We start from the raw sequence: 14813 nt of genomic DNA, 5'->3' as shown, positions 1-14813 counted from the left end.
AGAAAGATCTATGTGCTTAACTTTGAGCATGCGAGTAGTCCTGAGCTTGAGGCCCCATTGTGATAATTGCTGCAGAAACACATAGTAAAGACAGCTGATGAAATTGCAGCATTACGCAGTTCTTTCTTTGGGGATTCCACAGTTTATGACTATATAATATGTGCAGCGTAAGAAGATAGGGAAGAAGAGGAAGGTTACCTCCTTGGATGCCATAATACCAAACATTGGGAACATTAAGGCAGGCAGTAAAGCTGAAACAGCCAGTGGCAAAGCTTCTGTGAGCCAAAAGATCGCAACTACAAACAGCGTGTATGCACATTCTGCTTCCTAGAATACACAAGACATCATTAAAAATAAGATTGGATTCATCTAGCAAACAATCCTACAATGGTATAGGGGACTAATCCAAACCCCACAGAAGTCGATAGAAGGACTCGCGCTGACTTAATTCAGTTTTGAGTTGGGGCCCAAAGCTTAATTGTACTTAATATTATCATCAGAAGCAGATAATTTGATTTATATCCTTATAAATAATAAAAAACATTATGATGAACTATTATTTTATTATTTATTATTTTATTTATTATTTTTCTCTGTTTATAAACATGCACCATTAAAAAGAAACGCCTGCTATTTGCTCCAGGCACTTCATGAGACATTTTGAAACTACAATTATACAAGTAGATTATGCCAGGAACCTCTCTTCACCCAAGAATTAAAATAAATCATAACCCCCAGCAACTAAAAATATCCTTTTGATCTTTAAGATTGCCCAGAGAACTCCCGTGCAAGCAGTACGTGAAATCCTGGCCCTGCTGAAGATAATTAGATTTTGTCGTTGACATCAATGGAGCAAGGATTTCACCCAGTCTGCTTCGATACAGTTGTCCTTATGTCTTGCAGTTTTAACATGTCTTTCATTCTGAATCCTGAACACAGGATTCACTTTACCTTCACCACTGAAATGCAGCTACCATTGCAGCAATTGAAACTGTAGAAGGAATTGGGGTAGGTAGAATGAAATTACCAAAATTGGAGTTTGGCCAAACCTGCTCTGAGCTTTGGGTTTCTACTGAAACCAAATGCCTTGTGTTTGGAATTCTGTTAGGCATACTTTGCACAGCTCTGGTTTATACTTCTGCTCTTGAAAAAAGTGCCTTTTTTACCATGCGAGGTCAGGAGAGGAAAATGGCATATGTATTGTTGGCATCCTTTCATCTACAAGAGACGGTGGGAATTGCAGGCTATGATGGTTTGCAATGTCTCATGTGACTGAACAGTCCAATCTGAGATTTGCATAATCTTTGGCAGTTATTGCAAATATATGTATCTTGCTTGGGAGCTGCTTGCTTCCTACAGGCTCTTTTCTGTTCAGGCTGTAGGAGCCAGCTTCTGTCATGGACTTTGATACCCTGATGGAGACGATGGCACCACTTGTTACGATCATCATATGTATGTACAGTGGCTAATACTAAGAGATGTAGTTTTGGGGATAAATGATGGGATACAGTTTTTACCTTAGGAAGGCTGGTTCAAATCCAACCCAAGGGAGTAATGGCCAAACATTCCTTCTACTGGCAGTTTTTGGTCTATGTGAAATAAGCGGAAGTGTCTGTATTGCAAAACTTCTATCAAATTTGACACTAATTTGCACCTTTGTTCACAGATTTAGCAGAAACTGGACTGCTCCCCACCAACTAATGGTGAATCCTGCAGAAAAAAAGAGGAGGTGGATTTGTGAGGCATGTGGAGAAGGTTGCTATCTGATAGTGTCTGTTCTGTGGATAACAAGACACCTTCATTCTCCAGGACCTTCAATCTAGCGCCTTTTATTTGCAGTAAAAATATACTAATAGTTTAGAAAAGCAAGCAAGCAGTGGTATCCTTTGCATCGCTGTGTATGGTGTTTACATTGGAATATGTATGAAAGCATCTCATGTAGTTTCTCCGATATCAGCAAAATTTAGGCCCCCAAAAGTCAAATTAATGTGCAGGATTGCATATAACCTTTGTCAGGTTCAGTGAAATCCTTAGTGGCTTAATGCAGCTACTTCCGAAGGATTCAGTGAATGATTTATTTTCCCGCTTTTGGTTGTGTAATTTTATAATGGGAGTTTTCCACTGAGACTCAATGACTTCTGAACTAGACTTTTACGTGCTATCATTTTTTCTACTAACATTAGATCAGTGCCAAGAAGAAGTACCAGAAAAACCCTTATCCAGTGTGATTGTTCTGCCAACATGGAATTGGCATACCAGGAGCCATTCAAGCCTCAGAAGTTACTGGCCTGAAATGACTTCATACATTTATTTTAAGTAAAAAAAATTAAAAAATGATCCCTGCTATAACCTTTCACTATATTTGTAGGTCACCTTGTTGTCTTGATATGGTATCTTTATATGCCATTTATTTATACATACTAAAATGTAGGTAACCTGACCTGAAATTGAAGACATGGGTCATGTCAGATCAGGATTTTATTAAATATGATAACTTTTTTAATCATTGAAGTAAGAGGGCCTGATTCTTGTTTACAGTTAGGCCCCTTGCCCTACACGGGAAGTACAAAGGGCCCTTAAAGTGGGTAAAAATTGCATTTAATGAGACTGTACATGTAGATTGTTGCTTAGATTAAAAACTCTTCACGGTAGGGAGTTTCTTCTTGTTCTGTGCCTAGCATAATGGGGCTCTGGCCCATGGTGGGGGGGGGGCACCTTGTCACTACTGCATATCTCCCAACATTTCAAGGGGCTAAAGCAAGATGCAGCGCCACTCAGATTTGGCCCATCTACTTCACCGTAGACAACGATGGAAGGGCAGCTGGGCCAAACCTGAGTGGTGCTGCTACCCTGTGTGCCAGGTCACAATGCCACTTGGTTTGGGGGCCATTTTTAATGGGGGTGTGAAGGGATCCCTGGGGTGCAGCCTGGGACTGTGAGACCACTGTGCCCCCTAAACTCTCTCCAGCCTGGGCTGTCTCTCACAATGCTTTGCTAGTGACCAGTAGCAAACTCCTCCAGGAGCTGTGATCACTCAACACAATAGCATGTGGAGCCCCCACACCCAGCAAGATTGCATGAATGCTCCCAGAGCCACTCATGAATCACACAGAGAAAGGAACTAGAGCCAAATCCCCCCAGCTCCCAGCATTGTAGCTCAGGAATATACTGTCTTGCACTGCTCAAGATGAGCAGTGAAAATGTATCAATTGGTTCACCACTTCATCAATGGAAAGTGGATATACACCAGCCTTTGCAAAACCTGAGCAGATTTGCCACACACTTCAGGCAAACTCACAAGTAAAGATAAAAAGTTAAAGAAGTTTATTGACTACAAAAGATATATTTTAAGTGATATTAATCGATAGGCAAAAAGTCAGCGTTAGTTACCAAAAGAAATAAAATATAAGCACGCAGTCTAAACTCTCAACCTGATTAGCCTGGGCAACAACTAGACTAAGCAGTTTTTCTCACCCCACTGTATATTGCAGTCCTTAATATACAGATTTCACCCTTGAAATCTGGGCCAGTCCCCTCAGTTGGAGCCTTCAGAGTGTCCTTGTTGCTTGCAACGTAGGTGGGTGAAGGAGAAAGGCTCAGCATGTGGCCACTGTGTCTCTTTTATATACTCAGTCCCATGTGCTTGGGGAGCACAAGTCCAGGCATGTCTTGGGGCATTGCTGAGTCTCCAGGCAAGGTTGAGCAATTCCCCTGGTGTGGCTTCATGCAGGTGAGTCATTGCATTGTAGCTCCCTTGCTGGACAATGGTTGTTGGTGGGTTGACTGACACCCGGCCCGGGTGTTGGCTACTTTCCTTGCTGTTGCCTCGGGGGAGCTAATATCTGGCTGATTCCCCAACTTACAGCATGTTTTAGTGACCACCATACAACACATTTCTCATAACTTCATATGCGTTAATGATATATGTATACGGATAGAGAAATGATGTTCAGCAGATCATAACCTTTCCCCCGATACCTTACAAGGCATGCTCTATATGTAAGATCATGATTATATAAAAAAGAGGAATATGGGGGTTCCAGGATGCTCCCCAAAGCTATAGACTATCACAGGGTGTCCCAGAGCAAATTGCCCCATTTCTTCTCCCCCCTCCCCCCAATCTCGGGTGGCTCTGAATACAGGAATGTTCCACTTCAACCAGGACAGAGAGTCTGGGGGGTCAAAGCGGGATAGTCCCGCAAAACCCAGGACTGTTGGAAGGTCTGCCACTGCTATACAAATATTATGAATCATTATATTTACTCCCCACTTTAGATTCTATTTACACAGCCAGAGTGGTGTAAAGGGGCCTTACTGTAAATGAGAATCAGAGTCTACATACCCGGGCCTACACTTGGCCCAACACTTGGATACAAGACTAGGTCAATCTTTACACCATGCAAGTACTTTCAGCTATTGCAATACATTCTTCTTTTATTATTATTATTTATTAATATTATTAGTGCCAGAAATGTATATGTGCTACACCAATGCAGTGAAGACAGTCCCTTCCTTGAAGAGCTTACAGCATAATTCCGACAAGTGAACAGAAAGCATAACAACTCGAACACATAGGGCTAACTCCCCTTACATAAGTAGTACCAGTGAAGTGAAGTTTCAGAATACTCACTTGAGTGAGTTAGACAAGCAGGGGTAGGCCATGGTGCCCAGAGGACGATGATGGCAGCAGCAAAAGGGGGCACTGAGCCATCCTGCCTGGCAACTGCTTTTGTAGCTTTTGTATTGGATGTATTATGATCAGCAGTGCTCTGCTTCCTCACCTCAGCTCCCTCAGAGAAGGACAAGATTTTGTCCTAAAATTCTCATACGTTCAACAAGTGCAGTGATTTAGCATTTGCTCTGAACTTCAGTCTTGCACACAAGAACAGTTTGCTTTTTAGTCTATTAGCAGGTAGAAAGAAAAATATTAAGAAATTAACATCTTGTAAAGTTATGCCAAACACTATGGGGTAATAATAATTGGCTAAAGGTAATCCTAGGCATGTATCTGCATCCTGCAGATTTTTGTATTGAAAAAATGCATGACAGCATTATCAAAAGTGCTGGTGGAAATTTAGGGGTTTTGACAGTTGGAGAGGTGATAGCTGAGGCTTCTGACACTCAGGGAGATGTGGGAACATTTTGTTTTTGTAGCTGCAAAGCAACTGAAGCCTTTGATATGGGCGAGTGGGTGCATCTGCTCTTTAAAATCCTGATTCAGTAAGATAATTGAGTGCATGCTTAAATTAACTCATTGCAATCAATGAAACTACGCACGAGTTTAAAGTTATGCACACTCTGTACCTTGCTGAATAGGGGCCTAAATTTGGGAGTGGATGCAGGGTTGAATTCTTCATTTGCCACCCCAACAAAACTACACCTTACTTCATCCAACAACAATACAGAGGGACTAGATGGATTTTTCTGCTAAAAGGATCAGCAGTGAAAGCATTACCAATATTAAACTTATCATGAGACTTCAGAGTTGAGACGTCATAGATCCATAAATTCCAAGGCCAGAAATGATTATCTAGTCTGACCTCCTGTATAGCACAGGCCATATCACTTCCCCGAAAAAATTCCTGGAGCATATTTTTTAGGAAAACATCCAGGCCTGATTTAAAAATTGCCAGTGATAGCAATTGACCCATGGTAAATTGTTCCAATGATTAATTACTTTCACAGTTAAAAATTTACACCTTATTTGCAGTCTGAATTTGTCTAGCTTCAACTTCCAGCCATTGGATCATGTCATATCTTTCTCTGCTAGATTGAAGAGCCCATTATTAAATATTTGTTCCTCATACAGGTACTTATAGACTGTAATCAAATGACTTCTCAGCTCTCTCTTTGTTACACTGTATAGATTGAACTCTTTGAGTCCATCACTATAAGGCATGTTTTCTAATCCTTTAACCATTCTAAAGGCTCTTCTCTAAACCCTCGCCAATTTATCAACATCATTCTTGAATTGTGAGCACCAGAATTGGACACAGTATTCCAGCAGTGGTCGCACCAGTGCCAAATATAGAGGTAAAATAACCTCTCTGCTCCTAACTGAGATTCCATTGTTTATGCATCCAAGGATTTCATTAGTCCTTTTAGCCACAGTGTCGCAGTGGGTGCTCATGTTCCGCTTATTATCCACCACGACCCCCAAATCTTTTTCAGAGTCACTGCTTCCCAGGATAGAGTCCCCCATCCTGTAAGTATGGCCTACATTCTTTGTTCCTAGATGTATCCATTTACATCTAGCCATGTTAAAACACATATTGTTTGTTTGTGCCCATTTTTACTAAATGATGCAGGTCGCTCTGCATCAGTGGCCTGTTCGCGTCATTATTTGCCACTTCCCCAATTTTTATGTCATCTGCAAACGTTATCAGTGATGATTTTATGTTTTCTTCCAGGTCACTGATAAAAATGTTAAATAGCAGAGGAACAAGAACCTATCTTTACAGGACCCCACTAGAAATACACCTGCTCGATGATGATTCCATGTTTACAATTACATTTCAAGACATGACCTGAATGGGGCAGTTCATACCTCTACAGAGTTATTTTAAGGAAAACAGTGCAAATTCTGACATTCATTAATTTAACATAAATTAATTTAATATTTTGAAGGTTGTTTTCACAATCGTAGACGATAGAGCCATTTTTGAAAAATGTAGATTCTGGAGAAAAATTACATGGGTAGTTTAAAAAGAAGAACAATTATGCATCAATTTATGTTGCTGCACAGCCATATTCTCTGGGCCCTGAGAAAAGTATATGTTGACCAAGGAGAATTCTGGCTGCCTTCCAGAATTCATTGTACCACAATGTCATAATATGGAAGCCACTATCCTTGACAACAACTCATAAATTGCTAGGAAATGAGCTATAGATAAATCTGTTTATTGTAGGCAGGGCTGGTATCACCGCTTTTTATTAAGGTTGCTCAACATTTCCCATTATAAGACCTTGTGTTCAGTTGCTTATTACTTTGCCAAACTTTAATCACTGAAATTGTCCATGCTAGGATACCTGACTTGAGATCCAGGGGTCTAATTTGCATAAGTTCTGAGCATTCACAGCTTTGACTGAAGTAGATAAGAACTGCACATTGAACATATAGAGTACTAATGCTAAGTACTCTGAAAAATCAGGTGCTAGGTATAGGGATAGGAATAGGGATAATACCACCCCCTCACCTCTCATGGATGCTGTGAAAATAAATTCATTAATATTTATGGATGCACTCAGATGCCACAGTGATGAGTACTACAGAAAAGTCCATGAGGAAACTAATAACTCTGTCTTCAGAGCAGGGTTTGCATAGAGTGCAGTAAATAAGGCCTTGAACAATGAGAAGAAAACAAACCACTGAAACCTGCGCAATTAGTGAGCACCATCCACTGATTGAGGAGGGGTCCTAAGGAAAAAATAATATGTGATCATTTAAAATCTATATCATAATTCATACACACAAGGGGGCCCCATTAAGGTTGCACAGGCAATCTTAATTCTGCCATTTTCTACCTACCTTTGCAGTCTTAAAAATGTTCTTTTAATATAGCTTTTTGTGTTATGGTAAAACTACTGTAGCCATTGACTCTTGATTAGCCCTTTTGAACAATATTCATATATTCATTTTCCAAATACATTACAGAGAGGCCTTCTTATAAGAAACTATTAAAAAAAAAACCAGCATGTTTATAAGAATCAGTTCTCTGTGTCCCAGACCATATTATACATCTCTTAATTACAGTGCTTTTAAATGAATGAAATTGATTAAGTGCATTCATATATCCGCTTTATTGCTTGAAATTTTTAATCTTCCCCCCTACTTCCTGCAACCTCCTCATCCTGGGAGAAAAGGGAAGCTTATGCCATAAACAAAACTTAAAAATAAAAGTGTCCTGGATTGCTTGAAGCCCTCCTTTTAACCCACCAAACAGGTACAGCACAGGCACCAGCACTGCAAGCTTCATCACATTGCCCTGCCAGTGTGCTCCATTCCTAACATTGAGCCCTCTGCCAGAGAAGGAAAGCTGGCTGAGTGTGCATGTCCGGGCAGACTTTGGCTTCCTAAAACAGCCTGTCAGGAAGGATGCCCATTAGCATCAGCAGTGATGACACAATTAGATGTTTTCTTTAATATAAATCTCAGCTCTTGCAGTTAAGATTAGCTGAAACATGGTGCGGTGGTTTTTTTATTAAACTTTAAAAGTGGTTGCTAGCAAATTGCTATCATTTCAACTACCATTAGGTGCTTTAAGTCCTGAAAGAAACTGGCCAGCTCAGCCGGGTGGTGGAGAGGGAATACGTACTCTGAACACACCTGCCCCCTTCTCATCCTTCTTGCATAGCAACACTGCTGGCAGCGGAGACCCTGGAAGATTTTTTATAATAAGTCATTGAACAAAACTGTAAACCCCGTATGTGAAGGAAGCCATGTATTCGGCTGCTGCCGTATCTTCAGCACTCCTAGTTCCAGTGCCTCTGGCTGGCAGTGCTACCCACCTGGACTTTCTGCATTCCCCAGACACATTGCCACTGGCCTCTGGGCAAGTGTGCACAAGCATGGAAGGTTTGGGGCCCCCTCTTCCACTTGTGCTTTTGCACAGGGCCAGCCATGATCTCACTTTTAATACTGACATATTCAAACAGAGATTCTTAATTTAACCCAGTGTTGTTCCACTGGCATTTTCACTGGTTTGAACTGGATCCAGTGGTTTGGGCCATGTGCCAAATTCTCTGCTGGTGCAAATGAATGCTGCTCCATTGAAGTAATTGGATCTGTGCCAGTTTATACCAGCAGAGAAGTTGGCCCCATGTTTCCATTTATCTATTGCTATCTCTTTCATTTTTAAAGCAGTGTCTCAGTTTATACATTTTTAACCTCAAAGGACATACTTTCCTTCCTAGAACATGCTGCTTTGATGGAGGACAAGAAACAATTCAAATCAATACATTCCTGCTTTGATTGGTGACAGATGGACTGATTAAGAATACATTTAGCATACCCATAACATTCAGATCACTTTACTGCTCAGAGAAAAATCTTTTCATTAACATTATTATTGACTTTTAACGAATGTCTTGATTACACAAGAATGGCCACATTTCACCAACAATAATCATGTTATCGTTTTCCACAAAGGGACAAATTCGGTTGGGTGTTAGATGCTCAGTAAATGCAAGGACTGTAATCTAAAACACTGATCTTATGTGCAACAATTGGACATTTTCTTAAATGTAAATTTGGCTTTTGCTGTTAGATTACACAAAGCATTTTTTCCCCTTTAAAAATAGTTGCTGCAAATTTCATCTGAAAGATTCAGGCAGACACACTTGAGAACAAGTGCAGAGCAGGGGAAAAGATACCAGTTGAAGGGAAAAGTTGGTTAAATGTAACTAGAGCAATGGACAAACATAAGGAATTCCACTTTATTAGGAAGACATGTCCAGCCTGCCTAGATCTAAGATCAAATTCTTCCCTTTTCTTCTTTCTACACATATGAGCCAATGAAGCCTGTCAAGTGGAGCAGGAGCACTTGCTCTGTAGCAAACCTCTTCATTTCTGCTTTGGGCTCCAGGAACATGGGCCTAGGGCAGGCCTAAGAGTGCAGCAAAGAGGGACTGGGGAACGTGGTCTGCTGCAGATGTTGTGGAATAGCTGAGATCTGTACTTAACGTTTTGGGACAGGCCAGTGAAACAATTTTTCACCTGTCCATTGTATTCAAATAAGGAATGCAACAGCTCCTACTCCAGTTCTCCAGTCTTCCAAAGAGACCTCCAGGTTAGACAAGAAAATTGATACTCCTGATAGTTCTAAGGTAAAGAAGAAGCAGAACCTTCCTTTTAAAAATATGAAACACAGAGATCTTCTTTATACATCAGGAAGAAACAAAATAAAAGGCAAAAACCCATATTTCCCCCTTTTTAGTTCATCTATACTGTAAAATATACTGCAAATAGATTGAGCAACTTCATTGTGTCCAAAATTAAAACAAACCAAACAGGGTAGGATTTTCAGAATAGGCAATGTGATTTGGAAGTCCAATTCCCAATGTTAGTGAGAAATAATTGTCACTTTGCTGTTTACATTAAACTTGTTCTGTTTTATATATTTCTGTAAAAACACTGCAATGTGCTGAAAATAATCCCTGACGCAAACATATTTGAGAATCTAGCCATTCTGAAAGGACGTGGGAAACTCACACAGACATACAGTATATAATAATTGCCTATAACATCAGTTCACTTACTTTGGTTCGAATGATGAGAGGCAGTGGAAGTAAAAGCAGTGGAGTGAAGAGAATCAGTAGGAACCTTCGGTAGATCCAAAGCTGACTGAAAATTTTCATTGCTGAGAGCTGACGGCTCAGTTTTCTGGTAGAAACTACCAAAAAAAAAAAAAAATCAGATGGCCTATAAATAGTTGACTCTGATTAATATTTCTCTAAACTATCACCTTTAGCCTTTGCAACAGACTGGTTAGTCAAGCTAAGTTAAAAACAAATCTTTCTCTTTATTGTTTTAGTGTCTTTACTAACACTAGGAAGATAAGATCGGTGTTCACCTGTAAACCCAAGGCTAGAAATGTGCCTGCATTTATGGTGTAGTAGTTTTCTCATTACTATCTTCTTCTCCCCCATAATATATTCCTATAACTGGAATAGGGCGTAGAGAGCTAGATCCTGCAAGGTATTGAGAAAGCTCTTAACTACCATTGACCTAAATAGGAACTGAAGACCCCCACACTTACAGGAGTGGCCCCTTGCAAGTTCAGGCCCAAAGACAGGTTATATCTCTATGCTTGACATTTTATTTATGTTAAGCTCAAGCCTAGCCTGCTCTGTTTTAAAGGGAGCCCAGGAACTAACAAGATCCACAGAAAACATGTGATCTGGAAGAAGAAAATTCTCTACCTACCCATGGCACTTCTAATACAGCTTTACTGTTAGTGAAAAAACAGGCTTCATTAGCATGAACACAACATAAGCTGACATTTTTGAAAGACATAATTGAGAACACATGCCTACAAAATGTAAAGTAGAATGGAGTGAAAGTCACATCTCTGACTGTAATGGCCCATGGCCTCGTATGTGCTGTGAGAGATGCACTCAGCTCAGAAAAGCTTTGCCAGGCTCCCACTGCCACCGATCCATTTTCATTTCCTCCACTGCGCAGAGTGATTGGCAGCTGGAATTTACTAATATTCAGCCCTTAAATAGCATTTTTCATCCATAGATCACCAAGGAAGGAAAATATCATTATCTCCCTTTTACAGAGGAGGAAACAGAGAGGTAGAGGGTCTCGCTTGAGGCTGCACAGCAGACGAGTAGCAGAGCCAGGATGTCTCCCGCTTCACTGATGCCCATGATGCCTCCCATCAAATTACGGGTGATGTAAAGAGGAGATGGCAATGTGCTGGGCCCTGATGAGGAGTCAGTTCTCTGAATAGCAAAGGGAGGGACAGAAGCAATGGATATTGGGCAAAGGCCATGACATTAATAGGATTTAGCCAATGGAGTGGCAGACAGTACTATCCACTTTTCTTTCCACGTATTCAAGAGCTCCCTTTTCTGAACTCATAAGCAATATGGGGTCAGAAATGACTCTCTGACCAGCTGCAGTATTTAATACATACGTACGCACATACCTACTAAGGGGGATGCAATCTGATGCACTTTAAACCTACACTTTTATCATGTTCCCTTTTTCTGATTCCCTCCCAATGAATAATCACTTCTGACCCTTGCAGAATTCCATCATGGAAAATGCAATCAGATTGCAAAACAATAAAATTAAATCAAAAAATAAAAATAAAAAGCAACATGCAGAACAACTGGAAGAAACAACTCTATAAGATTTTAATAAAATGTGATTTAGGAATCTGGACAAGAAAACATGGGTTTAGGTCTCAGCAGAGGTGCCACTAAAAACATTTAGTTTGTACAGGTTCCTATGATCTCTTTAGCTTGATTTTCTTAGGGCTGCTAGTGGATTGTAATTTTCTATTTTTCTTTCCAGCTGTTCCATGTGACTGAACTTACATTCAAGAGCTGCAAAGCAGCTGGGAAAGAGATAGCAGCATAGGAGAGTCCATTGGCAGCCTTTGAAGAAGCAGCTCACAGAAACCACATGAAGCCCCATTTTCTTCATGTGACCCTGTGATCCACTTGTCCATAGAGTGGGGGGAAACCACTTATATTTTATGCTTAGCTATGACCTCTATTGCTGACTGTAAAATAGTTGGCTTGCATCCAATATATTCCAGAACAGTGTTCTTGTAGCATAGTTCATTAACAAAACATTTTGCACTTTTAAAATCTTACAGTAGGAAGGAAAGTGGAAGCGTTGTGAGCTATTGATTATAACACATTTTATAGCTCCTGTGAAGCTGGCTGACCAGGTCATGTCAGGATGTACTCAGGTCAATTCACTTGTGTATTAGTATGGATCAACGCAATTAGTGTTTTGGGTGTTTAAACTTCATAAAACTAATGGGATGTTACATGCATTGTTTTCACTTATCTGTTCCTGTCATAATGTAATACCAAACATCCACATTGTAAATACCCTTGTAACTAAATAACTCAGACATCAAAGAAGCCTTGGGGAATGCTAATGAAGGACTTTACTCGAAAAGGTGCTAAGTCCAAAGCAAATGGCCATTGTGGTGATGACCTGAGGTCAGAGACTCCAAATGCATTCCGCATGCAAAGGAAAAGTCCACGTGGGTAAAGCCCATGTCAGCTTGTCTTCTGTGAGAAGATATAATATGGATTCAAAGAAAGACCCATTCTCTCTAGACTGTTTGGATTCTAATGGCGGAATAACTGAACAAGAAGACGGAGATCCCCCGAGTTATTCTGAGTAGCCCTGAGAGACTTTTGGGAAACTGGCAGATTATTGCATCTCTGCTACTATTTGGAATTATAAACCGAGACTCACCTGTACATATATTTTACCTGCTTTAACCTCTCAATAACTCACCTTTTCTTTTCTTAGCTAATAAACCTTTAGTTAGTTTACTACAGCATTGGCTGCCAGCATTGTCTTGGGGTAAGTGACTGGTCTCTTGGGACTGAGAGATACCTAAATGTGATGTGATTTTTGGTTTAAGTGACCTTTTATCACAAAGTCCAGTTTGTCTGGGTGGCAAGATAGACTGGAGAGGCTAAAGGGACTGTCTGTGACTCCATGGTAAGACTGTAGAGTGATCCAGGAGTTCACATTTGTTACAGGCTTGGTGAAATCTAATTACAGAACACATCACCAGTTTGGGGTCTCTGCCCTTGTTTTCTGACAGTCTACCCTGAGGTAGGCACTCACAGTTGTGAGCCACTCCAGACAGCAGGGCCGGCTCCAGGCACCAGCTTAACAAGCAGGTGCTTTGGGCGGCCAAGGGGGAGGGGCGGCACGTGGGGCAATTCGGGGGCGGCAGGTCCCTCACTCCCTCTAGGAGTGAAGGACCTACCGCCGAACTGCCGCCGCCGATCGGCGGCTTTTTTTTTTTTGCTTGGGGTGGCAGAAATGCTGGAACCGGCCCTGCCAGACAGTGTGACAGCTCCTTTTTAATTTTTGCAGGCATGGAATTCCTCTCATGCCTGGATGCTACGGTCATGGTTGGGGGTTAGATGTATCTCTGACCTCCTTTATAAGTCGGAGTGCACTCCCTCTCAGGGCTCAGGCCTTGAGCATTCACATCTCTGGGTTGGAATCATGTGATTCTCCCACCTTTAGACCAGGGTACTGGGCTACAGGCCCCCTGTCCACCAACTGTGATTATTCAGCAAGCCCAATGGGACTTCACCACACTACGAAGCTCTGTTTCCTCACTGGGAAGTTCTGACACCACTGCTACTCATCCCAGGTTTCCAGAATGATGTGATCCCACCACACCATGCTGGTTCTCCTGCACCAGAAGCGATGGTCCAACTATGGGCATACTGTGGCAATACTGGGATTCGCCATATCTGTTCCATGTGAGCTGAATGAGTTGTCATTGACCCTCCTGGTTATCCATCTTCAACATGTCAGAAAATTCAGCCCAAATTCCATCCACCTACTCCACTGTATAACCATTTGTCCCACGATAAGAAGCAGTTGCAGAAACAGAGCATCATCCCATTTCTGCATTTCTTCCACCCAGTTTAGCAGGGAATTACAGTGAGGGGCAAAGTCATCAGGAAATGTTTGATTGCAAGGGACAGCATCAACACTGCATAGGAAAGTGGTTCCTCGAACGTCTCCCTGTCTGCACGGAATCCTGGGATACACCATACAATTTCAGTGGTGATAACAACAGTGGCAGAGTGGATGCGGGTATACATGTATACCCAGTGTTAAACCCATGTCCAGCACAGCATAAGGTGGACACTTGCGGTGGGTAAGGGGAACGTGCGTGAGCATGTACGTGGTCCAGTACTCAAGTGTGTGCATCAGCGTAGACATAGCCTATGTGGTCTTCCTGCTAGAGTAACAGTCCTGCCATTAAAATAACCATTCCATACCGTACAGCTCTAAATAGTCACACAGTAAACATTTCCCCTGACCCGGTCACATGCAGTCTCTGAATTAATACAGATCGAGTATTCCTAAACTATTATATATCAGCCAATGTCCTTCATGACTACACAAGTCTAAGACTGCATGGTGTTACTTATTGGATGCACTACAATGCCGGGTGACCATAGGCTACAGCTGACAAACACTGATAATCCTAACCCTGCTTTTCCTCCATTTTTTTGATTAAATCCTCAACACCATTTCTCTTTCTGTGTGATATGTACCTAATAGTGTTCTTATTGCCAGG

At 41.3% G+C, this 14813-nt stretch overlaps 1 protein-coding gene across 1 annotated transcript in view; it reads right to left on the bottom strand.

The window, feature by feature from the left end:
• The window catches only part of SLC13A1 (solute carrier family 13 member 1), a 43047-nt gene extending 32691 nt beyond the window's left edge, over positions 1-10356 (bottom strand). Inside the window, exons 1-2 of the mRNA XM_065404416.1 lie at positions 10258-10356; positions 199-327 (exon numbers count right to left, since the gene is read on the bottom strand). Of these exons, the coding sequence (XP_065260488.1) occupies positions 199-327; positions 10258-10356 (228 nt within the window). The remainder of the gene's footprint in view (positions 1-198; positions 328-10257) is intronic.
• Between the last annotated feature and the right edge of the window lie 4457 nt (positions 10357-14813).

This window comes from Emys orbicularis, chromosome 1, assembly GCF_028017835.1.
Source record: "Emys orbicularis isolate rEmyOrb1 chromosome 1, rEmyOrb1.hap1, whole genome shotgun sequence".
Taxonomy (NCBI): Eukaryota; Metazoa; Chordata; order Testudines; family Emydidae; genus Emys; species Emys orbicularis.
The sequence above is the reverse complement of the archived record's forward strand: the minus strand, read 5'-3'. Positions and strand labels throughout refer to the sequence as shown.